The sequence below is a fragment of the Phyllostomus discolor genome, chromosome 2 (assembly GCF_004126475.2).
Source record: "Phyllostomus discolor isolate MPI-MPIP mPhyDis1 chromosome 2, mPhyDis1.pri.v3, whole genome shotgun sequence".
NCBI lineage: Eukaryota > Metazoa > Chordata > Mammalia > Chiroptera > Phyllostomidae > Phyllostomus > Phyllostomus discolor.
In genome coordinates, this window is record NC_040904.2 from 189,380,800 (window position 1) to 189,405,689 (window position 24,890).

The window sequence follows — 24,890 nt, forward strand, 5'->3', positions numbered from 1 at the left end:
TTCCTTCTCAGTAATTTTCAAGGACTTCACATTTCCTACCTGTTTAAGTCCAGACTTGGCACACAGAATCCTCAGTTTCCATTTTTCAAAATGGGAAGAAAAATATATGTGGCTAATAAATATGAAAAGTGTTTGGCCTCACCATGATGAAAGATATGGAAATTAAGACAACCATGACATTATGTTTTCATCCACCAAATTGGCAAAAGAATTAAAGAATATATTAACTGTGGAGTTCAATGAGATCAGCACTTTCTTACACTGCTACAAGAGTGTGAAATGATATGACATTTTTGGAAAGCAATGTATGAAAATGTATTAATGACTTTTCAAAAGTTAATATCCTTAACGGATTCTTTCTTAATTCTACTTCTAAGAGTCTGTCTTTGTGGCATCGGATGTGCAGACAGAGAAGTGCAAACAAATATATATATACACGTATATATAATGTTTGTTATATTAGATATTATATATACACACATATATACATATATACACACTATATATATACATACATACATACATATATGCACACACACTATTTCCTGAGCACTTGCTCTGTGTCCGCCACTATGCTAAGTACTTCATAGGCATCATCTCATTTACCATGTGAGATAGATGCATTACTTACACATTTTAATCACCCAGAGAGGCTAAGTAACTTGTCTAGGGTAACAAACAGCCTAAGGTGATAAGGTCCATTCCAGCCCAGACAATCTTACCACAGAGCTCCTGCTCTTAACTCCCAATGCTGCAATGCAGTATAATGCTTATAGTATGATTTTTCTGTTTAACTTTTGCTCCTTTGCTACACCCTATGAGAGCTTAGGCAAGAATCTTCTGTCTCAGTCTCCATCCTCCAAACCCAGTGTCTGATATTATTTAGGTACTTGATAAATGTCTGCTGAAGAAATAGTCTAACTAAACCTTTATTGTCCTCAGAACCAACGCCTCACTTCTGTTTGAGCTGCTCCCACCACTTTGATTGACCTCTAACCTTATTGGTACCTGACAATAATAATCACAACCACCACCGCCATCATCTTACTGGTCCATGAAAACTTCCTGATTCCTGATTCTCTGATTCTCTGTGACCCTTTCTTTTTCTAAGCCCATAATCAGTTTTTCTTCATTTTGTGATAATTGCATTATGTTTTACATTATTGTCACTTGTGTATTCTAGGTGTCAAAACTATAAACTCTTTCCAATTGGGGATAATTTCCCATTGCTTTTTTCATCCTCCTTAGTATATAGGGCAGGGTTTTTCATGTGGTGTGCTCAGAAATGATTAAATATATGTTATGTTTTTAGAGGTAAATATATAAGGCTAGACTATTCATAAAGCATGTCTCCCAACTAGAGCTATTGATTTAAAAAAAAAAAAAAACCTTTAGCAAAAGCCCTGCAGTATTATGGGATCATTTAAAAAATTATGTTTCCTTTTTTACTTTTACTTTGTACATTTGACTGGGCAAGGTTAGTAATCCAGAGGGTGTAACCCCTTTTCTATGTCCCTATACCCCAATTAAGACCTGAAAGATAAGATTAAATGTCTGTTCCAAACTCAGCAAAACCACCATTCCCATTCACATTACTCCTACTTTCCATCCCTGGGATGAGTGTCTCCAATAAAGTTGGCTGGGAGCCACGTTGGTTTCTGAGTATTGAGCAAATGAGCTATAATTAACCATCTGGATGTTCACCTTTCACCTCATTACATGTATTTTTTTTCACTTTTGGATAAAAACCCACTAGAAAAATTAACTAAACTGGACCCAAAGCAATTCTATCTGTGTCTAATGTGTGTAACTGGCTTTGTACCCATTTGCACCAGCAGTCAGCTTGGGTAAAAAGAAGGGATATACTTTTTAAAAAAAATCTACTGTCCAGTCAAACTTGAAAGCTATGTTTAATCAAATACAACTCATGCTTAAAAAGTAGGATCATAAAAATGATGATGAATTTGTCAACCAATTTGTAAGGATATACAAAATAGAACATTTCCTTGCTTATATTTTTGGCCACATTATGTGGTAAGTAGAGGCACACAATGAATCTGAGAATTTCCTATGTGCCAGGCACTATATTGGGCACTTTCATATTATTGTCTCATAGGATCCTCTTTACGACTATATAGATTAAGAATTAGCATTTTGGCTATCTAGAGAAAAATAAATGTTAGTAAAGTTAAATAACTTGTCTAAAGATCACATTGATAGCAAGAAGTATTTAGATTTGAATTACAATTTCTGACTCCAAATCCAGTTCTTTTTCTATTGATATAGTATGCTTCTTTTTTTTGTACTCATTGCTTTGCTATCTTGTAATTATTTCTTTTAAAACCATGTCAGTTATAAAGAGGAAAGTCTAAATTTTAGATTTTCCTTTGGTGGCCATTATGAAATGGCCACAAGAAACAAGTTATCAAAATCACAAAGAAGGTCGAGGCACCTGAGGATGAAACTCAGTGAGTGTGAGTTTGTAGAAATTTCCGAAGCTCAGTGCCCCTAACTCTTATCAGACAGGAACCTGTCACAGGATTTCTTTAGACCATCATTCTCGAGAATAAATAACACATATCTGCCTCTGTGTGTGGTTAAAATGGGTGGAGTTTTTGGTTTGTGTTTCCATCCCAAGAGCTAAATTAATTTTTATTTGACCTTAAATCATAATAGTAACCAATAATTTTATATAACCTCCTCCCACATACCAAATTGCAGTGCAATCTATTAAATATTCTAGAAACTAACCTTTTGACAACTACTCAGCCAGCATTTTACAGAGTAAACTTAATATTTTACCTTTCTATATTCAGATACATTAACTTCTTTTGAAGGACAGATAGGTCAGTGTGAAAAGCTCGGTAATTCAGACAAGCAGAACTCTTACTTTGATGGTCAGAGCCAGCTTTCCCATGCTGAATTTTCAAGAATATGGGGAATGACTTGAACAGAGTGCAAATCAGCTTTTTGTGTGCCTTGAAAAAGTGGAAGCCTGGAATGAATTTGTCTTCGTTCAGGGTAGATTGATAGAGTACTTGAAATAGCAGAACACGATGGGAGAAATTTTATTTCTTGCAACTGTGAAGAATGAGAAATAGTTAAAATTTTAGAAACCGGGAGCCATATTGATATTTGCAGAAATCCAAACAAAATAGGAGTTTAGATAAAATAAATAGCTCACTTTCTGAACGGTCTGGTGTTGGCCTCACGCTGCGGGCACGGCCTTCCTCGGGGCCCAGCAGAGGTCCGTGTGGGTTCCGGGGCCTCGGAGCGCAGGGAAGCAGCCGTTTCAGATGGCGCCGCCCCTCATTTTTCACTGTACGCGTGCAGTCCACGTATATTTTGAGGTACCTGACATCATCCATCAGATTTACTTATTTATTTTTTATTTTGGGGCACATCTGCAAGCATCTTCTGATTAATGCCTATGGAAGGGATGTGGTTTTGTTAGCATCTGTTACAGAGCTTGTTAAAGCAAACAGTCTTTTTTTTCCCAGGTAAATTGTAAATCATCAAGTAAATTGACTTTATCTCCAAGTAAATTGTACCTACTTGCTGCACCCTCTTCTGTGTGAGCCAGGCGTCACATACTGAATAAATACCAATGGCTGGGCAGATAAAAGGACAGATGGACGACTGCCGTCAGTGTGTATATAATCTTGCCCTTTCGGGGATGTGCCAGAGACCTTGGGGAGGTGTGCACTGTACAGACTTCTGAGTATCGATGCGGCCAGCTCGCCATGCATCTTTAGGACGGTTCGACAAAGAGCCACACTTGCAGAATGTTATAATTGGCTAGTATATGAAAGTTGAATGGCGAATAAGAGAAGGACCTTGGTGGGGAAGGTCTGGTGTGAATGACTCTGTGGTATGGAAAGGAACTCTGTCCAGCTGCCCTTTTGCTCTAGCAGACACAGGCCAGGGACTAAGCCTGACTCTCACCAAGGTGAAAGTCATCTAGGAGAATGTTTTCCTCATGCAAATAGAAAGCTGTGGAATAAATGACAAGGATGATGCCATAAGGCAAGAAAATAGTAACTCATGGTAACCTTTAAAAAAAAATTACGCTCTTTTAATTGGTAGGAGCAAACCCCACCTAAGTTATTTCAAAAGGAAAACCTAACAAACCACAGGACAGAAACAACACAACAGGCAGTTCATTATGAGAATGTGTATGGAGAGGGCTGGAAAGCTGTGAGGAACTGAGACTCCTTCCCTCCGGAGCTGGCTACCTGCCGGGTCTCTCTCCAGGACATCTTGATCTGTATTTCAAAGTCTTTCCGCTTTTCCAGGACACCTGGAGACTTCTACATCGGGCTTCCTCTGCCCTTCCATAGCTTCTGTTTTGAATCATTGTTTTAGGGTGCTCATGACATTGGTTTGTCATGGCCCCCAGTTAATTTCACATTATAGATGAGAGACTTGCCCATCCTGGTTTCGTTTCTTGAGAGGTTTGATGAGCTGGCCTCTTTTTTTCTAATCAGCCCAGAGTCCAGGCACTGGCCAGTTCAAGGACGGGCTGCTTTGTTCAGGCAGCTGCTTGTGGTTAACAGTACCTGTGCTGTGCTGAGGAGCTGGGCCTGTGCGCGGGAGAGGTTAATCTAAAGGAAAAATCGGGCACAATGGATATGGTTACTAGGTGTGTCAAAGGAGGAAGCTTAACTGATTCTGCCTTTGGAAATCATTCACTGAACAACAGGGAAACCTTCTGAACACATTTAATAAGTAAAGCCAATTAGGTATCTGAAGATTTTCACCATGGCCAAAACAGGGGAATCTTGGCCTTTATGCAAGAGAAATGAGGAGAGACATTTGAAAGTTATTCCACCCCACAGGAGAAAAGAATGAAGAAGTTGAGAGAATTAAGGAGAGATGAACTTGCCCTTTGTCACCAAAGATTTGAATAGTAAGAGGCAACTGTAACAATGAGACTGATATGATGGACCTCCGTGGTAGGAGGTCTTTTCTGGGCTCTGGGTAATTTGGATAATCTTTGCTCCACTGGGGAACTCAGAATTATGAATACAAGAAGATATTTCCTTTACAGGCCAAGACATTCTTCCTTTTTGTGTGAAGCATAACGCACAAACTAAGCTGTTTCTTTCTAGTAACTTTGTTAATAAATTGTTATATATGTAACCAACAGAGGCATCAGCATACAGACAAGGACATTGTGTCCTGTCCCATTTATGCCTGAGGCATCTCTGGTTCAGAGTGTGTGTGTGTGTGTGTGTGTGTGTGTGTGTGTAAAAGTGAGAAACTGTTAATAGGCAGGGATTCCATTGCTAATGCATACTCATTTAATTTTGTGGGGCCAAGAATGAAAGCAAATCTTAAAGTTTACCCTTGATTTATCAGTAAGAAAATAAAAAAGAAAGAACATTATGTTTCTTTTATAGACATGGAGGCATTTTGATAATAACTGATAGCATCTAAGTAGTCATCTGTATGTTTTTAAATAAATGGGGCATAGGGACTAACAAATTGAACTGAAGAAAACTTGGCATCAGGCTACTTTTGTGAGTTGCTTGGATTTGTATTGCAATCCTAGGTCATCTTTATACAGGGAGCACTAAAATGATTGATTGATCTCCTGACCAATTATTAAAAACTGTTGGAGGGCCAAAGGGAACAAACTGGTGTAAAGAAATCAAATACATTGAGAGAAGGGAACAATTAGGAATTATCATTCCCCTAGCTTTTCTGAAGGAACATGGAAAAGAAATCTTAACAAAATCAAGTTGCAATCACTTGAAGAGAAGGAGGTTTTTCAACTGGGATGCCTGGCTTCATAAAGAACAGTCCTGTCCTACTAATCTAATCTTTTGAGATGAAACTGAAAGACTGGGTAGATAAAGGAGAAAAATTTATATGTAATTCATTTAGACTGTGGAATGCCTGAGATATTGGGCATCAGAGGCTCATCGCCCACCTGTGGACAAATATAAAGCTGAGTTCAAAGCCAATGTTACTTACATTTCTATCCACAGTCTGGTAGTTGGAGTGAAGTGCATGGATGCTTCATTTGCTTTCTGCGTAGAGCTGGTAGGAAAACTAGCAAAGAAAGAGATGAGTGGAAATCAGCTCCAAAGGTACAGCTGCCCGGCCATACTGACCTTCATTCTCATCATTTCTATGACACATATTCTCAGCCTTATATTATCATTTAACTTAGAAGAGTCATCAATTATTTTGTATAGTTTGATCTTATTTTCCAATTAGCTCATCCCGAGGATGAGGATGATGACTTACACTTCATCTCTACCTCCCATAGCACCTGATAGGCATTTAATAAATATTTGATTGACTAGCAAACAATAGAATCATAAAGAATTGGTTGTATGACCAGAATAGAAGAATACTTTATGGTAACAACGTGTACCAAGTCCATCACTAGTTAACAGCACCAGTGTGCTAGTGAATGGATGCATAGGAGTAAAGCTTAAGGAACTCATGAAAGCCATCTCTGTACTCCTGGGCATGGCTTTGACTTTTACTAGATGACTGCGATCACTCTCTGGGTCGCAGGTAAAACAGGAGGTACAGGTGGGAACTGTAGCGATGACTAAAGGAGGCTTGAGGATATGTGGTACAGTGGTCGAGTGTTTGTACTCTGAAGTCGGACCTAGCTAGATTCTCAAACCAGCAGTGAGCTCAGGTGAGTTAGTTCTCTAGAGCTCATTTCTCTGTTGGTGAAATAGAGAGAGTGATAGGGTTTACTTCACAGGGATATGAGGATCAATTGACATATGCATGTACAGCACCTGGTATACCGTAAGCAATTCAATATTTGAATAAGAACCATCCTAAATGAGAAATAAAGGGGAAGGGTTGTTTCACACTAGATTATGACAAATCATTGCCCATCTTGACATCAGTTTGGTTTAGTTCCATATCATTTTTGAGGGCCTATTATGTGCCTTTCATCAAGGACAGCTCAAGGGCCAAAGGGCTTAACCTGCAGCATAGTGGAATCAAGATACACATAGGGGAGGAGTTCTGGAAGTCAAGGTTGCTGGTCTCATTGGTTTATGTAACTGAGGAAAAGAGGGGACTTTTCCTTGAGGACTTGGAAAGCATTCTGGTTCCACCTCACATTCCCCTATACTGGTTTCATGGTGGTCCTGTTCTGAACTGGACTAGTGTTATCTCCAGACACGCTAGTTAATGTCTGTTCTTTGAGATCTTGAGCTGGCATTATCTAACAGTTTAAATGGTCTTATACAAGATCAACATATTATCACTTTTGAGCAGTAACAAATTAACATCAGAATGTCATTGCTGAGCCGTGGCTCTCTGAGCCATAAGGATGCTCCCATTTTGTTTTGTTGGCACAGATCAGAATTCACAGCCAGCTAATGTGAGTCTGGTAGCTTCAGGTGAGTTTTTACTACCAGTTAAAGATAATGAGGCTGTGTCTAGGACTCATACTTGTCTGAGATGATTCATCTATAGGCAGAGGCCCTGCTGTGAAAGATCCAGATTAGAGATTAGTAAATGCTACGTCTGATTGTAACATAGCTTTGTCTCAGGGAGTCTGATGAGGATGGGCAAAAGGATAAGCTCTGAGCTTCTTTCTGTTTGGAAATGCCAATTGGCATTTTCTTTTAAAGAGCTCTTTTCTGCTTGCATGCTTTGATCAGAGGGAAAGTGTTGAAGTGAATTTCTGTGAACTATAGAAATATTGGAGACCACTGAATGTAGTTTAAAAACAAATACTGTGTAAAGAAACCTCAAAAGAAGAATGAATAAATGAGCCATCCCTTTACTGATCAAGTTCTTATTTGTAGGAATGGTTTTGCCAACTTTGATATCTCCTTTGAATAATGCTGTGGTTCATGCCTGCCTCGCCGTCTTCCAGTCGAGTTGAGATTTTGACAGCATTAATTGAGATATTGATGTCTCTCCTGGAATGAGAGGCATTTCAGCTCCCTAAGGCCCCAGAGGGGAGAACAGGAACCCTGGCTGGGTCAAAGGTATAGGCCAGTCAGGACATTCCAATGGGGTCTTTACTGGTGGGACTAGGACTGTGGGGAAAAGGAGGCAAGAAGGAAGAAGCCTCAGTCGGAGCTGCAGTGCTGATGACAGCAGTGACAAGATGGTTCCCAGGCGTGTTGGCAGGGTTGCTACTGCTCAGTCAGAGGGGACAGACCAGGCCAGCGAGAGTGACCTTTGACTGTGATAAAAGCTTGATCCCCAGTATTCTGTACCCTCTAAACCAACTGTTCCTTCTTCGTGTGGATAAAGAATATGCCGTTCCCTAGGCATGTGGTCAAAATTGTGTGACAAGAAAAATGGTTTTAGTGTGCTTCTCACTGTCTCAGGTTAGGAGCTGGGTATAAGTTCTAGTAGATTATGTTGTACTCTCAATGAGACTTCATATACCCATGACCTCAGATAGTCAGGGAAAGAAAAAAGAGGAAAAGTTGTTGTGAAGTCTGAACTCTTAAAGATTCATTTTTAGTGCAGATAACAAGCAGTCATAAATGGGGCATAGCAAAAGTAACAATTCAATAATTCTGAAAAGGGGGAGCCATTTTCAGTATGAAATGAACAAAGAAAATATCAAATAAATTTAGATGCAACCAGTCAAATACTGGACACCATTTTTACTCTACTGAGGCCAGGCATACTGGTATCCAAACAGTGAATCTAGAGAGAGTCAAAAGATTGGAAAGGACTGGACTTAACCTTGCCATGAAGCTTCCTGTCATGGGGTAGGGGCCAGCACACTGTGAGAAACCAATTTCAGACCAAATAAGGTACTTGGTGTGATTCAGAGAGATAGGATATGCGGGGGTTTGATGTAATAGTAGAGAAAGCACCATAACCCCGTTGGCACTGGTTATGTGCTAATTATCTCACAGTTCAGGGCAGGAAAGGGTGTCAAACTGCAGCTGGCATCTGCAGATATAGGGAGCAGAGTCCAGCATTAAGGGTATTAGCAGTTTGTCAGGGACTGTGCAAAATAGTAAGTTCTGAGTAGGGCTCTTCATCCAATAGAGATGGAATGAAACTGAAGACATGGAGAAGAAATTTAGACCTTTGGATTGGACACATGGTGAGGCTGGTTGAAGGGAAGGGCTCTGGGTGGGCATGTTTGCACCTAGCCAGGCTCACATCAGATATACCAAACACTGGGCTTAGAGTAGCCCAGACAGCTTTGGATGCTGTTGGTGAGTCCTGGCTGGTCCTAGCTTAAAAATTGGAAAGCATGCTAGTTTTAAGTCCTACAATTGAGTAAGGCCAAGGCAGGCAGGTACTAACAAACTATTGAAGATATGTGTGTGTGTGCGCGCGTGCATGTGTGTGCATGTGTGTGTGTATAATCTGCCTATATGCTATTTTATTTTCATTTCTGGAGCCCTTTAAAATGTGTTGCCTCTTTTTAGATGGCAGACCAAAATTGGTTTGGGCGATGTGAATAAATTCAAAGCTGCATTGGTTGTGAACAGCCATACTTTGCTCTCTGTGAGGAAGCAGTGATCAGTTGTCCAATTCAGGGACTTAGGAAGACCTACTCTTGGATGTTTGATGAGGAAAAACTTTCCCAGGAAACTTATTTTTGCCACTGGAGGCAATGGCTTATCAACCTGTGCCAAATGAGCATGATAGATCCAAATTGTAAAGTCAGTGATGCTTCATCTTTCTTATGGAGCAGGGGCAGAGGGAAAAAGAGATCTTTGTTTCCCAGAGACCCATGTGTATGAACCAATATCTAGAAACAGTGTTCTTGTTATTTTTAGCAGCGAATGAGGTACTAGCACTCACAGCTCGGTCAGACACAAAATGCCTTTCCTGCCCTTCACCTCTCCCGGGCACCTCCTCACTTCTCCATTCTCATTGGTATATGAACACAATGTTCGGTTCAAATACATATGGAGAGATGGGAATGTTAATTTATTTGAGACAAATATCAACATCTATACTCTGGAAAAAGCTGCTAGTACATCAGGCACCTTCACAGGCTTGTACTTAACCCTGTTCTTGAATGATTATTGCAGTTCTGTAAACTCTACTCTTTTGGCTCTAGTTAAATGGAAAATTTTTGATGGCACAAGCAGTTTTGGGTTTAGTATTTCACACATAGTGGAAAAGGTCTTGTTTTTCCTAGGTTCTACATTTTAGTTTTATGATGGCTTTCTTTTTATCCCAGAAAATGCCCAGATCTATATTGGTGTTGAACACATTTCACTTTGTAAAGTTGTCTGAATAATTTTATATAATAGTGATAATCCTACGGCCCAATTAATACTGTTAGCTTCATTTTTACACTATAATTCTCTCTTCATTTTATTTTTTCAAATTGTTCTATTCCCCTACCTTCTTTCTTTGTGTTTATTTAAAAGTACATTTATTCCATCACAGAACTTGATTGCTGCTGAACTTGACAGCTTGCTCTTTTATAGAAAAGAGCCTCTTAATGAAAATACAAGCCAATCCATTTGAGAGTTGTTTTGATATGCATAATGGAGCAGGCCATTTAATTTAAGATGAAATGAAATAGCCTTGTTAGGATTTTGGCAGTCCTGATACCTTACAGAAGAGCACAAACACCCTCCAGAAGTTCTCTTGGTATTCTCTAGGCCCTTTGATTGCCGACTTTAACTCTATAATTCATTTGGGTATCTCAGTGAGAAGGGATCTGCCTTTGTATTCTCCCTCTTTTATTGGCCTATCTGCTGCTTATAAGCTTTCTTCTTGCTATAAAATTGTCTCTGAGACCCAGAATAGGAAGAGCCTTGTAGGCACTCTCAAAGTGAGTACCTTTAGTTTGTTTCTCAGCTGTGGCTTAAAGTTGGTGATTGAAGCACATCCAAAAGGGAGACTCAGTCAGGGAGGAAAATGGGGCAAAATTCAAGGGGAAAGCAAAATTTGAAAGAACAAACTATGAAAAGGAATGCTGGCTTCTGCCAGGAGTTGTTTAGTCATCCAGAATGGCTCTTAAACTAGCCCAGTCTGCTTGAATTTCTGTTCATGGGTTTTAAAAACCCAGAGTGTTCTCCTTTGTTTTTAAGGGTTTTAAAAAGAATAGGTCTGGCATTTAACAGGCAGGGAAAGATCATGATTCTCCAACATTAAGCTTCCATTGAGTGTTTCAGTCATGATATTTCTGATTAATGACGAGGCTGGAGAACATTGGGCATTTTCACAACCTTGTAAAGCATTGCTCACAAAACTCAGACACGATTCAAAACTAGCCTAAGTAGCTAACACCATCCTCAGTCACCTGAAAAAAATGATAGTGTGGAATCAGAATTTATAGTCACCAAAAAGGGAGTCTCCTAGAATTAAGTAGGGAGGGAAAATCCTACCCTTCTTTTGGGAAAGAGATTTTTGTCTCCCATATTCTGCTTCTACTCTGTGTTCATAGGGGAAGAAGTAAAGAATAAATACCCAGGACTTTTTTTAGGGCAGCCAGGGTAACCTTGTCCTCTCATCCCATCATTTCCACACTTGCCTTCTAAATCTCATGTAGTGGAGAAAGTTTTCGGCAAAAGCTTAGCAGTTCTAGTGTTGTATTAGACACACAGATTTGTCTCTAACTGAGATTAGAAGAATTTTCTTTTCTTGTATACTAGGAGGAGAGACTAGAAGGAAAACCAGACTTATTTAATCTAAAATTGCATTAATGTTCTTCTAGCAGGACTATAATTCCTGTGATGTTATAAAGTACTAATTGAATAATGTGCAAGACTTTATGATGGTAGAAAAATAAGATCTCATTTAGATAGCCAACAAAGATAAATTAGATTTGAGGATTATCTGGTTGCAACATCAATTACCACATTATTTAATTCAACAAATATCTACTGTGAGTCCATTGTGGGCCAGGCTCCATTCTGGGTGCTCAATTATAGTAATGAACAAACAAATAATGATCCCTGCCCTCATGGTGTTTAGACTCTAGTTGAAAAGAAGCAGTATGTTCATAATGAATACATCAAATAAGTAATCATGTAGCCTTTTAGATGGTGATAAATGCCATGGCAACAAGAAAACATGGAACAGGTTAAGGTGGGTCAGGCAGGTGTTAGTATTCCATTGCAGGGTCAGGCTTGGGCTTTGTTGAGAAGGTGAGATTTTAGCAAAGATTTGAAACAGGTGCTTGTGTTGGCCCTGAGAATACCTCAATAACTGGAGCAAGAGTGTTTCAAAGGGAGAAAATTGCTAGAATAAAGGTCCGTAGCAGGAATATGTTCAAGAGAGGTCAGAGTGCATGGAGCAAAATGAGAGGGAGAGTAGGAAGACACGGGCTCTGTGGGCCAGTGGGGGTCCAAATCCGGGCGTTGGCTTTTCTTTTTAGTGAACTGGGCACTGATTAGGGCAAGGGAATAACATCTGATGATTTAAGTTTTAAAAGGATCATCCTGCTTCTTTGTTGAGCATAGACTGTAGGGGGCTGAGGCAGATGCAAGGAGGCTAGTTAGGAGGTTCTTGTAGTGATTGGGTAAAGCATGGTGGTGTCTCAAACAGAGTTGGTGAAAAAGGTTGTATTCTGGATACATTCTAAAGGTCAGCAGTCAAGGCTGATTGATTGGATATAGGGTTCCAGAGAAAGAGAGGCGTTGGGACTGGAGGGGTAGAGATGCCTTTAACTGCAATGGGAAAGGCCAAGTTCAGTTTTGGAAATGTTGGAGATATTTCTAAACAGATCTGAGTGCACATGTATTGTAGAAGAGGTGACTTGATACAGAAATCTGAAATTTTGGAGAAAGAAGTATGAAAGTGGTTGGCATATAAAAAGGATTTAAATCAGAAGACTGGATGAGATCTCTGAGGTGGTGGATGTTGATAGAAATGATATGAGGACCAAGGATTGACCCTGGGGCACTCCAGCTTCAAAAGCTCTGAAGGAAGAGGAGCAACCGGCAACGGAGACAGTAACAGCAGCCAGTAAGATAGGAGGAAAGTCAAGAAATGTGAAGCCATGGAAGCCAAGGGAAGAAAGCTTATCTAGAAGTGAGTGCTTGATCAGCCATGTCAAATGCTGCTTATAGGTAAGGATGGCCACAGGTGGATGCTGGAGTTGGCGATATCAGGCACATTTCCTTCCACAAGAGGTGTTTTAGTAGACTAGTGGGGTTGGAAGTCTGGTTGAGGTTAGTGTAAGAGAGAATGGGAAAATAGGAATTGGAAAAAGTGAGTACAGATGATGCTTTGAAGGAATTTGCTGCAAAGAGAGTAAAGGAGCGGCCAGTAGCATTTTCTGCCTTGCTAGCTGTCTCCAAGGAAGATCCCCTCACATTTTATACAAGCGCAGTTACTATATAGCTATTCAATGTATTTTATTTTTATGAAGTAGATATGTACCATCAGCATAGAACTTTGGAACTAGATGAAGCTATCAAGGTCATTTCAGTTAATCTCCCACCTAATAAAAGAATCTTCATTGTAATACTAATACAACAAAAACAATTTTTTTTCATGTGCTATCTTGGGATCCAGAGATGCATAAGGCACAATTCTTGCTCTTTAGAAACATATATTTTTAGTGGGAGGAAGCAGGTGTATATGCTTCCTGTGTGATAAATGTTATGATAGAGGCACACGCAAAATATTGTGAAAGCACAAGGGAGAGAAGACTAACTTGGGGAAGTTAGAGAAGACGATATGCATAGAAAGTTGACGTGTTCATCTTAAAGATGAATATGACATTTTCCAGACAGGGTGCTGGGGAGAATCTCTTTCTCAGGTGGTAATCCAGCTTTTGTTTGATTGCTCATAGCTACAGAGAGCTTACTACATTATGAGGCCAATTCCATTTCAAATAGCTATAATTGTTACAAATCCATTTCTTATATTGAGCCAAACAATGCCTTCTGATATTTCTATTCATCAGTCCCAGTTTTCTCCTCTGGTGTTAATGGTTAAAGACTTACCTCTCTACCATATAGGTCATTTCAATATTTGAAAATAGATATTATGGCTCTTTTAAGTCATCTCTTTCCATGTTGAATAAAAGTGAAATGAACAGTCTCAGGCTGGGTTCCCTGGGAAGCAGACTCTGAGACCGAGGTTGGTATACAGACGGTTTAGTAGGGAGTGCTCTTGAGCTTAGGGAGTGCTTTTGAGATCAAGAAAGGGAAGGGGAGATTGGGCAGGAGTGGGCAGAAGGAGAAGTGGAGGTGTGATGCTTTTAAATGGAAGGTCAGCCAACCCTGCTGGGAGTTCTGAAGATAGACTGACCCTTCAGAGTGGTCCAGAGCCAGAGCAAGGACCAGGCCTTTAATTCCTTGCCAACCAGTCATTGGGCCAGTTTACTCCAGCCAGAGGGCATGACTTTGGGCAAGGTGGTTCTTTTCAGCTGATGCAATCCCCAAAGTGGGCCGATGGCTGAAACCTAATGCCAGGTTGTTCTCAGCAGCTGGAGTAGCCAATCATTTATTTCTGAAGTGGGTCTGTAGGGGATCTGGTGATGCGGAAGAAGAACATCATGTACTGCTGCTAATTTTTTGGCAGTTATTTTCTGAGACAGATAATACAATGAAAAAGTATCTGGGTTTTGTTTTGTTTGTTTCTTCTTATTAGTAACCAAACACCATGAACAGCAAAGTGATGAGGGTTCAAGATAATGGTTCTAGACTAATGAGGTCTAATGTACAGTTGCACCTTTCCTGTGCCAATTGTTCATCTCAGTGGCCCTTTACATAGGAATGCTTTAAAGATACTCTCAAGGCAAGTTAAGAAGTACATTCATGCAATAGATTCGACTGGGATCTTTACAAAGAGGAGGAGACTGCTCCAAGGACCCCCACACACCACCATTTTGTAATGATATTAGGAGATAGCAATGTAAGGAAGGAAGTAAACTGAATTCTATCCCATCCTTCATCCTAGAATATGACAGTTCTCATGGTGATCACAATGCATGCTAGGTGCCCACAAAGGTGGATGTGTGGCCACCAGTCCTTTCTATTCCATGCACATATGAAGATTGATCTTTGAAGCCCTGGCTGGTGTAGCTCAGTGGATTGAGCTCAGGCTGCAAACCAAAGTGTTGCAGGTTTGATTCCCAGTCAGGGCAAATACCTGGGTTGCAGGCCATGGCCCCCAGCAACCGCACGTTGATGTTTCTCTCTCTCTCTTTTTCCCTCCCTCCCCTCTCTAAAAATAAATAAATAAAACCTTAAAAGAAAAGATTGATCTTTGATTTGTGGCTGTGGCCCTAATTCACAAAGCCTGTCACTACTTGCAAGTAATAGTAAGTCCAAAGCTTTGTTGAAAAAGAGCTGTCCCATTCCTGATTACTGTATACCAGATTGGTATATCAACTAAATTAACAACACCGGACCACTTGTTATACTGGGAAACATTGCTTAAGCTATAATTGTCTCTTGATTTCTGTTTGGCTTCATTAATTTCCTCTTAATGCCACAGATAAGATTGTCATATAAGGCATTCTTATCAAGTGAAAATTGTCAAGAAAAAATGGTAGAACTAGGCATTGATGGGAGCAGAGGAGTAAAAGAAGAGGATGTTTACAGGGGATGATAGAAGTAAAAGTAAGATTAGGACATGGTAGGGGTGATAGGGAGCCATTTTTTTCTTCCTTTCCCCATATTTGGCTTTCTTCACATAGTAGCTGGCATTTTCTTTAGGAGCTCATTTAGAATTGTGAGAGAGTTTTAACAGGAGACTAAGAGAGGAGAGGGTCAGGTTGGTATATAATAGATTGGTTTCCTGTTAAATTCAATCTTACTAGCGCAGGCCCATTTACTATGGACCTCTGTGGGTTTACTCTCAAGGCTATCTCTCCCCGTGTATTTGAACATCCTTGTGATAAGATGTTAATTTATGTCATAGAATGGGTAGTCTTTGTTTATCATTGGAATCCCTTTCATCCTAAGCCTGAACATTCTAAGGCATATTTGGGAGCCTTTGTCCCTTTTTATATCTACTGAGCTTGTGAAAACTCAAGTGATAATGTGTCTCCTTTGAGAATCCCCCAAATTCCCTTGAGCTGGAAGTACAAGGAGAAAAACAAATGGCTGTTTATTTAAAGTGATAGCCACTCTGGGAGGGTCGTTTGTTATTGGCCTTCCTCTCCTGTTGTGTGGTTTTCTGTGGGCCCCTGACAAGTCTTGGAATAACTAAGCATTGCTGCTTTGGATTCCCGCTATATCCTAACCTAAGGACAAGGCCAGCTTCACTGGAAGGGCGGTACTTTATTGCAGCGGGAGAAAATCAGGGGCACGAATGGGCTGCAGTTTGGAATGGACACACACGAAATCATTATTTTATTCCAGATTATTCCCACCCACCCATTCTTGGTGCCCCATCCTCTCTACATGTCCAAATTACATGATGCTGAATTACATGGTCCGCTTTGACTGTATGTTTAAGCCAGGGGGGAATCTATGATAAGCATCATTTTACCCATAGTAAAAAGAGTCACCCCCAAAATGACTCAGCATCTACTGTTTCATTCTGGATAGCCTGTGGGAAATGTGAAAAGTTCAAGCCACACAAAGCAACAACGGCTCTGGCAAAGCCGAGGGGCTGGCAGCTTTCATTGCCGAACCAGTGTTTTTGGACACTGACTGGATATTTTCTAACCTGCATTTTTTTTCAATAGTGGGTGCTGCCAAAATACTCAGCAATCTCTCAAGCTGTACAACAATATGCTCACAAACTAAGAAATAAATGTATAATTTGTTTAAAGGCCTGGTCACTTGTAACTGGACTTTAAAGCTCTAGTCTGGGAGATAAAAAAGAACTGCTGCCCCTTAGACAAAATTTCAGTTTTGTTAGCCTGGACTGTTATAAAATGGAGATGAACCCTCAGAAAAACTATAGGGCCACTGCCCAGGGGGAAGCTAGGGGAGAATGGACCAAGAGAGAAGAACAAGACTGAAGGGTCTTTATTTTGTGGCTTCAGATTGCTTGAGCTGTAAGGTGGAGGTAAAATGCAGGGCTTGGCATCTCCTGACAGCCACAGCAATATAGCTCCAGACGGGAGAAGTTTAAAATGGCTCCTTCCTCAAAAAGAGGGAAGAAACCGAGATGCTCAGAACTGACAGAGGGTTGTGTGTGTGCTACATAGGTCAGATCGAGACCTGTGGCATTACATACGTAAGAGAAAGAATAATCTTTTATGTATTGCTCTAAAATGAAGCTTAATCTCATATGAGTGTGAATACAAGTCATTCTAACTCTTGGCTTAGATATGCTGTTTGAGCCTTACTCTAACTTGCATATCTCATTATCAGAGTAGATTGATGGCATTTTGAATTATTCGCCCTGACTGAGTCATATACATCCACAACTGAGAGGCCAAAAGGCTTGAGAAATGGCAAGACTGTGTGTGTGCACATGCATGTGTGTTTGTATGATTCATCTGACAGTAAAATCTGACCTGAACTGACATGAGGCCATTTGGAGTCTTTACCCCACTTTATGGAACTTTTCATATGTTTTACTGTAGAGATATTAGCATATTTGATTTTAGGAAGCTGTGCCTGGCAGTAGCCCCAAAGATTTAAGACAAGGAGAATCTAGACCTATGTTGAATTTTTCTGGAGTCTAGGAGGTAGTTTTAGGAAGAAAGGTATTACCAATGTTTGCAACTTAAATATATCCCATTTTAGAAGCATTATTTGAAAAGTAAATAATGGACAAACATTTCTATTCAGTTGTTTCACATTTTCCCTTACTGTCATTGGTTTGATTTCTCTCTCTTTCTCTCTCTCTTTTTACATTTTTACTATTCTAGGATGAATCCTCCATGTTCTTCCAGTTTGGCCCATCAATTGAACAGCAAGCTTCCGTAATGCTCAACATCATGGAAGAGTATGACTGGTACATCTTTTCTATTGTCACCACCTACTTTCCTGGCTATCAGGACTTTGTAAACAAGATTCGCAGCACCATTGAGAATAGCTTCGTGGGCTGGGAGTTAGAGGAAGTCCTCCTGCTGGACATGTCCCTGGATGATGGCGATTCTAAGATCCAGAATCAGCTCAAGAAACTCCAAAGCCCCATCATTCTTCTTTATTGTACCAAGGAAGAGGCCACCTACATCTTTGAAGTGGCTAACTCAGTAGGACTGACTGGTTGTGGCTACACATGGATTGTGCCTAGTCTGGTGGCCGGGGACACAGACACGGTGCCCTCGGAGTTCCCCACTGGGCTCATCTCTGTGTCCTATGATGAATGGGACTATGGCCTCCCTGCCAGAGTGAGGGATGGAATTGCCATAATCACCACCGCTGCTTCTGACATGCTGTCTGAACACAGCTTCATCCCTGAGCCCAAGAGCAGTTGTTACAACACCCACGAGAAGAGAATCTACCAGTCCAATATGTTAAATAGGTGAGTATGGCACAGAGGGCACACTGTTGGTGGAGGTCAGAGTTCAGCTGCCAGTACTAGGGTTGGACACTCAGAAACTGTGGGAAACGCAGTTCAAGATGTCACAAGTTGAAGGCTGGCCCCTGGGATGGTGGTTGTTCATGATGGTGTGAGTGTTTCGGACCCAAAGCTTGCTGTGGCTGTGTTCTTGTTCTAAGAAATACAAAATGGCTCCTGCTTATTGATCACTTTCGTCTGTTAGGTGTTACCCTAAGTGTGTTGCATTTTTACCTCATTTAATCCTCAAAGCAACAACTCTAGTAGGCGTGTTTTAAAAACTGTTCCTGTTTTATAATACAAGAGAATGTGGCTTGTAGGTGTAAATTGTCCAAGTCACACTGCCAGTAAAAGGTCCATTTGGAATTGAACCTTCTCTGGCCACCATGTACTTGATCAATCTGAAAGACAGGATAGACACAGAAATGAGGGAGGGTCAGCCCACTTACTGGTATCTTTGGACTGCCACTGTACTGGGAGAGAATGAAGAACAGGTTGCCTGAGTCTCTAGGCACATGAAGAGGATTCTTCCATTGGTTATTCTCTCCTTTGCTTCTCCTCTGTCTGCCTTTAAGAGCGAGAAGGCTGTGGTGGAGGCAGCTTTTATGATTGCTCTTGTCTGATTTATTCAGTAAGATGGTAAGGGTGGAGTTCTGCTTCCCTGACCTCACCTCCGAAACCAGCCATAACTATAGCAAGTCCTCAAAGGGTGATTATGTGACTGTGTGGGGCAGGACATTCTGTGGGATGCTTTTATGGTTTAATTATTTGTACAAAACTGCTACATGTGCACATTGTAAAAATTCAAACTACATGGAAGAGCACAAAAAAGAAAGTAAAAATGACCTTAAATCTGACTAATGAGAGAAAATCATTATTGAAAGAATTAGTGAATATCTTTAGACATTTCCCTGTGTGTGTATACCTATGTGGATATAAGCCTATAATTGTACATAAATGGAAATGTATACATGTTGTTTAATAACCTGACTTTCTTTTACTCAACAATATGTTTTAGGCATCCATTTTAAATTTATCAACATCGGACACATAGAAAGGTATTTAGAAAAACTTAATACATACTCAGGTACCCATCATCCAGCTTAAGAATAAAATATTAGAAAGTTCACCCTGGGGAGACTGACTTACATTTAGTGGAGATTGAACGTGTACCTAGTTATACTCGTTTAACTTCTGGAAGGGAGCTGGACTGTGGCCTCTCAGCTAAGCTCCTAAATTCAGAGTTGGAACTAAAACTAGTAGTAATAGCCCATGGACACCGACAACAACAGGATGAAGGCCAGGGGTGGGGGAGCTGGGTGGAGGGGGCAGAGGGTGGAAATGAGGGACATCTGTAATAGCGTCAACAATTAAATAAGTAAAACCAGTATTAGTGGAGCTGTGTCTGTGAGCCAATTCTAATATTCTCCCACCTTGAACTTTGCTCTTTCTGCCATCCCTAGTTATCACTGCTTGTTTGGTATGACTGTCTTGGTTTTCTTCCTCCCTCTGGTGATTCTGTCTCAGGCTCCTTGACATGCTCTTCTTCCTTTACACATCTCTTAAATATTAGCACATCTCAGGGCTCTGTCTTAGACTCTCTTCTTTTCTTATCCATTACCAAGAATGCAATTAATAACATCCATAAATTCCCCCAAATTGATATCTCTGGCTGCAATTTCTCACTTGAGCCTCAAGTCTGTATCTCTAACTATAACTAGATACGTCTCTTCAGAACATACGATAGGCAAAGCTGGCCTGCTCTCTCCCCCCACCTCTTCTTGCAAAATCTGCACTACCCATAAAGCATACATTCTATTATGCAGTTGCCTAAAATAAAACGTTTCAGTGTCCTTGATTCTATAACCCTGCCACCTAATAGCCAACCATGCCATTTTCTGTGGATTTCCTGTGGAGTGCTTTCACTTATTTTCATCTCTGTACCATATTCTACTTCATCTCTTCTTACTTGCATTGCTGCAGGGCCTCTTAAATATCTTCTGGCTCCTAGTTCGGCTTCTTTTCAATTTACATTGCAGCCGGAGTGATCTAAAGTGAAATGTGATGTCATCACTCTCCTACTCAATACCATTCAGGGCCTCTTTATTGCCCCTATAAAAAGTCCCATCTCCTTAATATGGTTTACAAAGTCTTCCACAGCATGGGCCCTCCTGTCTCTCCAAAATTGTCTCATGCTACTCTCTGCCTTAAACACTGTATTCCTGCAATGCTGAACTTACTTGAGTTCTTTGAGAATACCACATTCTCCTTCACACTCAGCTCTTTCCTCTGCCTTGGGTTTACTCCCCAGATGCCCCTTCCCGCCAATACACAAATGCAGATGCTCTTTTACCTGTCTCAAACTCTTCATTCTTCAGCTTTCACCTTTGCCATCACTCCCCCTGGGAAGGCTTTTCTGCGCCCTGGGCCAACATCATCCTGTAATCTGCCTATTGTAATGGCATGCTTTATTATCTTTCTTCCTGGTAAGTTCTGTGAAAGCAGTAGCCTTTCTGTCCTACTCATTTCTACGTCCCCCACTCCTAGCACAGCGAGTCCCAGAGAAAATGCTCGGAGTGAATGAGTGGCGTGCTCTGAGATGCTGAGCTGCCCAGTGCTTACCTGTTCTACGGGAGCTCTTGTTCTGCTCCTCTTTGCAAGATAATAGAGATTTTCTTCAAAAACTTGCTATTTATTCTGTTCTGTACATTCATGTTTTCTCCCACTGTTTTTAGTGTTTAATTCAAATCTGACTCAGATCATTTTATCTAATGTGTGTTCATTTTTAAAAATGCTAACAGTGAAGGACTATTGAGACTGAAACATTTGCTAAACGACACAAGGAAATCAAGTGGGTGTTACCTTAAAGCCCATAAATATGGTCCAGGAATGCCTGTTTTTATCTTAAAATTCTCTCTGAGTAAACAAGGACCTTCAGATATTATTATTTCCCATTTGGCTTACTTTACATTGGAATATAAATGTTCTTTCTCAAGCTTGGCCTCTAACCACTATGTCTTTAAAACCACAGTTGTTTTTAACCTTTGTCACCACCTCCTACAGCCACTCTGGAAGGTAGTCCTCTTAGGTCCTCTCTACCCCTTTCTTAGAGGTTGTTGTCAGACAGCCACAGATACCCAGTTGCGTCTTCTCAGGCATAGTAGCCTTAAAAGGAATAAGGATTACTCAGGGCAGATGATTCATAAATCCCTCAAATACCAAGTGCAGAGCTGAGACAAAAAGTTTACCTTCACTTGATTTCTCAAGTACACTGTGTGGAAACTGCCTGCCTTCGGACTTATCAGCGTGCTTCTCCACTAAGACCTTTCCTCTATGAACTTTCTCTTCTGCCCCAGTTCCATTTCTCTAGAACTCTGTATCTACTCTGCAGGACCTCTGCTCTTGGCCATCTCCCTGTCCGCATGCCTGCACCCGCCTTGCATCTCCACTGTCTTTTCCTTCCTCTCCACCCAAATGCAGCCTCTCATGGCTCTTGAATCCAATCCCTGGCCTGTCCTGGAAATATGTTAATATGTTTTTCTCTCAGGAGCCAGAAAAGATTGGGGTTGACTAACAGGGACAAGAAGGAGCCATCCTCCAAGTCTGAGCTGTTATCACCAGGCACAACACTCAAGATCATCAGTGGAATTCAATTAGGCACACTCAGTCTGAGTTCCTCCCACTTATCCTGCTCTGAAATCAGACTCTTCCTCGTCACTAGGTCTCACTAGGGTCACTCTTTTAAATAACAAACCAAGCAGCCACACTTCAGCCACAGCAGGAAATCTTTGTAAAATAAAATTGTTGCAAATAGTTCGTTGTTTCATGAGGATGGCCCTCTGTTGGCCGGCTGCCCTCACCTCCATGTGACGCCAGTGGGAGGAAGGTCCCTCACAGGAGGTACCTGGGAGTGACCCAGCCCTAGGAAGTCACCAGGAACCCGTAGTTAGGAAAGGGTTCTCCTCTTATCTCTTGAAAACCCAGTAATGTGAACAGGTCCTGTCCTCCCCAGAAGCACTATAAGGAGACATAAAGCTCTCATTTATACCTGACAGTGGCTTTCTTTTCATGTGAGGCAAGTTTATAAGTCTAGTTTTAGGGAACAGGGACAGAAAATTATGTGATATCCCTGCATGCTGAAAAGAGACTTATATTTGAAGTGTCACTTGTTACTGAAGGAAGTTTTTTTTTTAAATGACATATAAGCATTCTCAGAGCAGATCTTTAAGCATAATCTGTTTTAGTTCATTATTAAATAAATGTTACTTATCATCTGTCCGTCCAAATTCCTTACTGTTACTTCTCAGCTCCTTGAAGCTCGTTCAGCTATAGACTCGGATACTATCTCCAGATACAATAAATAGCCTTTAGACTGCTCTGTGAGGATTTTTACTGGTCTTGCAAGAAAAATACCGAAACTCTGTTCAATTTCAATGTCAACAGATTGTTTTTTCAACATCTGTCCTAAATATCACATGGGACATGCTAATACTAAAAGGCAATTTGTTGTTTACCTGAAATTCAAATTTAACAGGACTCTTGTATTGTTTTGTTAAATATGACACCCCTGCTTTGTCAACTAATAAGAATTAATTTTCTGTGGGAATTCTGTAGCTTGCATTTATGCATTATTAGTAAATGTACTGTAGTGCCCTGTATCAGCGATTATCAACCTTTTTCACCTCATGGCACAAATAAACTGGTTACTAAAATTCTGTGGCACACCAAAAAATGTATTTTTTGCCAGTCTAACAAAAAACAAGCATAATCTTGATTCATTCACATTGGATGGCTATTGTGTTTTTTTTTGTGGTCATTTTTTACTTTGAGAGTTTACAGGAAAAGAGGTCAGCACCCTGACCAAATAGTTAGGTATTGAGTGTTTAAAAAATTCCTGTGGTGTGCTCTGGTTGAAAATTGTTGCCCTATACATGTCTCAGCCTAAGACATGCTGAAAGAGTTTTGCTCCAGCTGGGACTTTGTTTGAGTGAAAGAGAGAATTTCTCATGCCACCAATCTCTAAGTGAAGGGTCTTCTTAGTTCCTGAGAAAAGTCTGAAAACCTTTTGGTACCAACTGGTCTGCAAGTATAGAGAAAGGGATTCGGCCAGCTGTCTGCTGTCTACCAAGGGTGCCCAGCCCGAGGCGTACAGGCTGCATGTGGCCCAGGATGGTTGTGAATGTGGCCCAACACAACATCGTAAATTTACTTAAAATATTATGAGATGATTTTGTAAGTATGTGTCGCAATATATTTAATGTGTGGCCCAACACAATTCTTCTTCTTCTTCCAGTGTGGCCCAGAGGCACCAAGAGGTCGGGCACCCCTGGAGCCCTTCTTCCTTTTCCTGAGCAGGAGGATTGTTCGTCGTTAGTAGGCACATGTCTGCATCTTTCCTTGATCACTTCCTGGGGCGGGGGCGGTGAACGATTATTTTCCTCTTCAGTGTGCTCTCAATGCTCCTCTGGTCTGTTTCTGTCACTCTGGTGGTGGTGCATCTGCCACTCACCTCCAGGTTCTCTTTCTCTCCTGAGGATCCAGTATTCCTACTCTTTATATAGGGCAACTTTTTGAACTTGTATAAAAAGCAGGTGCTCTTTGAAGTGGCTGGATCTCAAAATAACAAATCTCTTACGAATGTTGCCTAATTATTTTTCCCCAGTGTCCTTCCTCAGTTTTCCTATTCAGCATACAAGTATGTTTTGCACAAAGCCATCCCAACTCTTCCTTCCCCATTAAAGTCGTCATCTTAGAAGGCCAGATTCCTCCCCCTATCCTAGCTTTTGAGAGATGGGCATAACCAATGTGAAGAAAGGTGGTTTTCAGGTGCTTATTAAAAGATCTGTGATGAACACAGCCTTCCTTTAACCTTGAGGCAGACTCTGCATCCTTGGAACAGTTGTATTAGCTGGATTGCTCCCATGGGATGCCCACTTGACTCTCTTGGCCTGGAAAGTGCTGAGAGGTTAAGAAATAGATGAGGAATTGAATCCATTAGTTTTTAGACGCTATGGGCAAGAGCTGCTTGGTTAGTATCCATCAATGGTTATTAAATGTTCATGGTGTGCCAAACTGAGGCAGATTTATGGTAAGACATATCCTATAGGTTAACAATATTATCTACATGAGAGCCAGAGACTCCATGAATGTGTAGTTATAAGTAGACTTTCAGGTATAGTGGCCCTTCCTCTGATTAAAAAAGTCTACTGGAATCTAAGGAAAGTTAGGTTTTCATATGAAATGTGAGGACACACTTGTATATATAGACACTTCATCTGCTCATGTTGAAGAAGGAGATATAAATTGGGGAAAATAATCAGAGAATCTAATAACTGTCCTAAAAGATGTATTCAGTGCTTATTGTAATTCAGGCAAAGCAAGCTTTAACTGTTTATGGAAGAATGACTGAATGCGAGGATTTTCAAACTCTTCTGTTTTCTTCCACTCTTTCACATTTTCCACATCAGATATATAAACGGCCATTTTGGTAAGTGATCTTTGCTTCTTTTCCTTAAATTGGAACCTGTGAAGAACAT

General features: G+C 40.7%; 1 protein-coding gene across 1 annotated transcript in view; it reads left to right on the forward strand.

Moving 5' to 3' along the window:
• Positions 1 to 24,890, forward strand: part of GRIN2B (glutamate ionotropic receptor NMDA type subunit 2B) — a 397,810-nt gene that overhangs the window by 203,595 nt on the left and 169,325 nt on the right. The window contains exon 5 of the mRNA XM_028533474.2: positions 17,720 to 18,318. Within this exon, the coding sequence (XP_028389275.1) occupies positions 17,720 to 18,318 (599 nt within the window). The remainder of the gene's footprint in view (positions 1 to 17,719; positions 18,319 to 24,890) is intronic.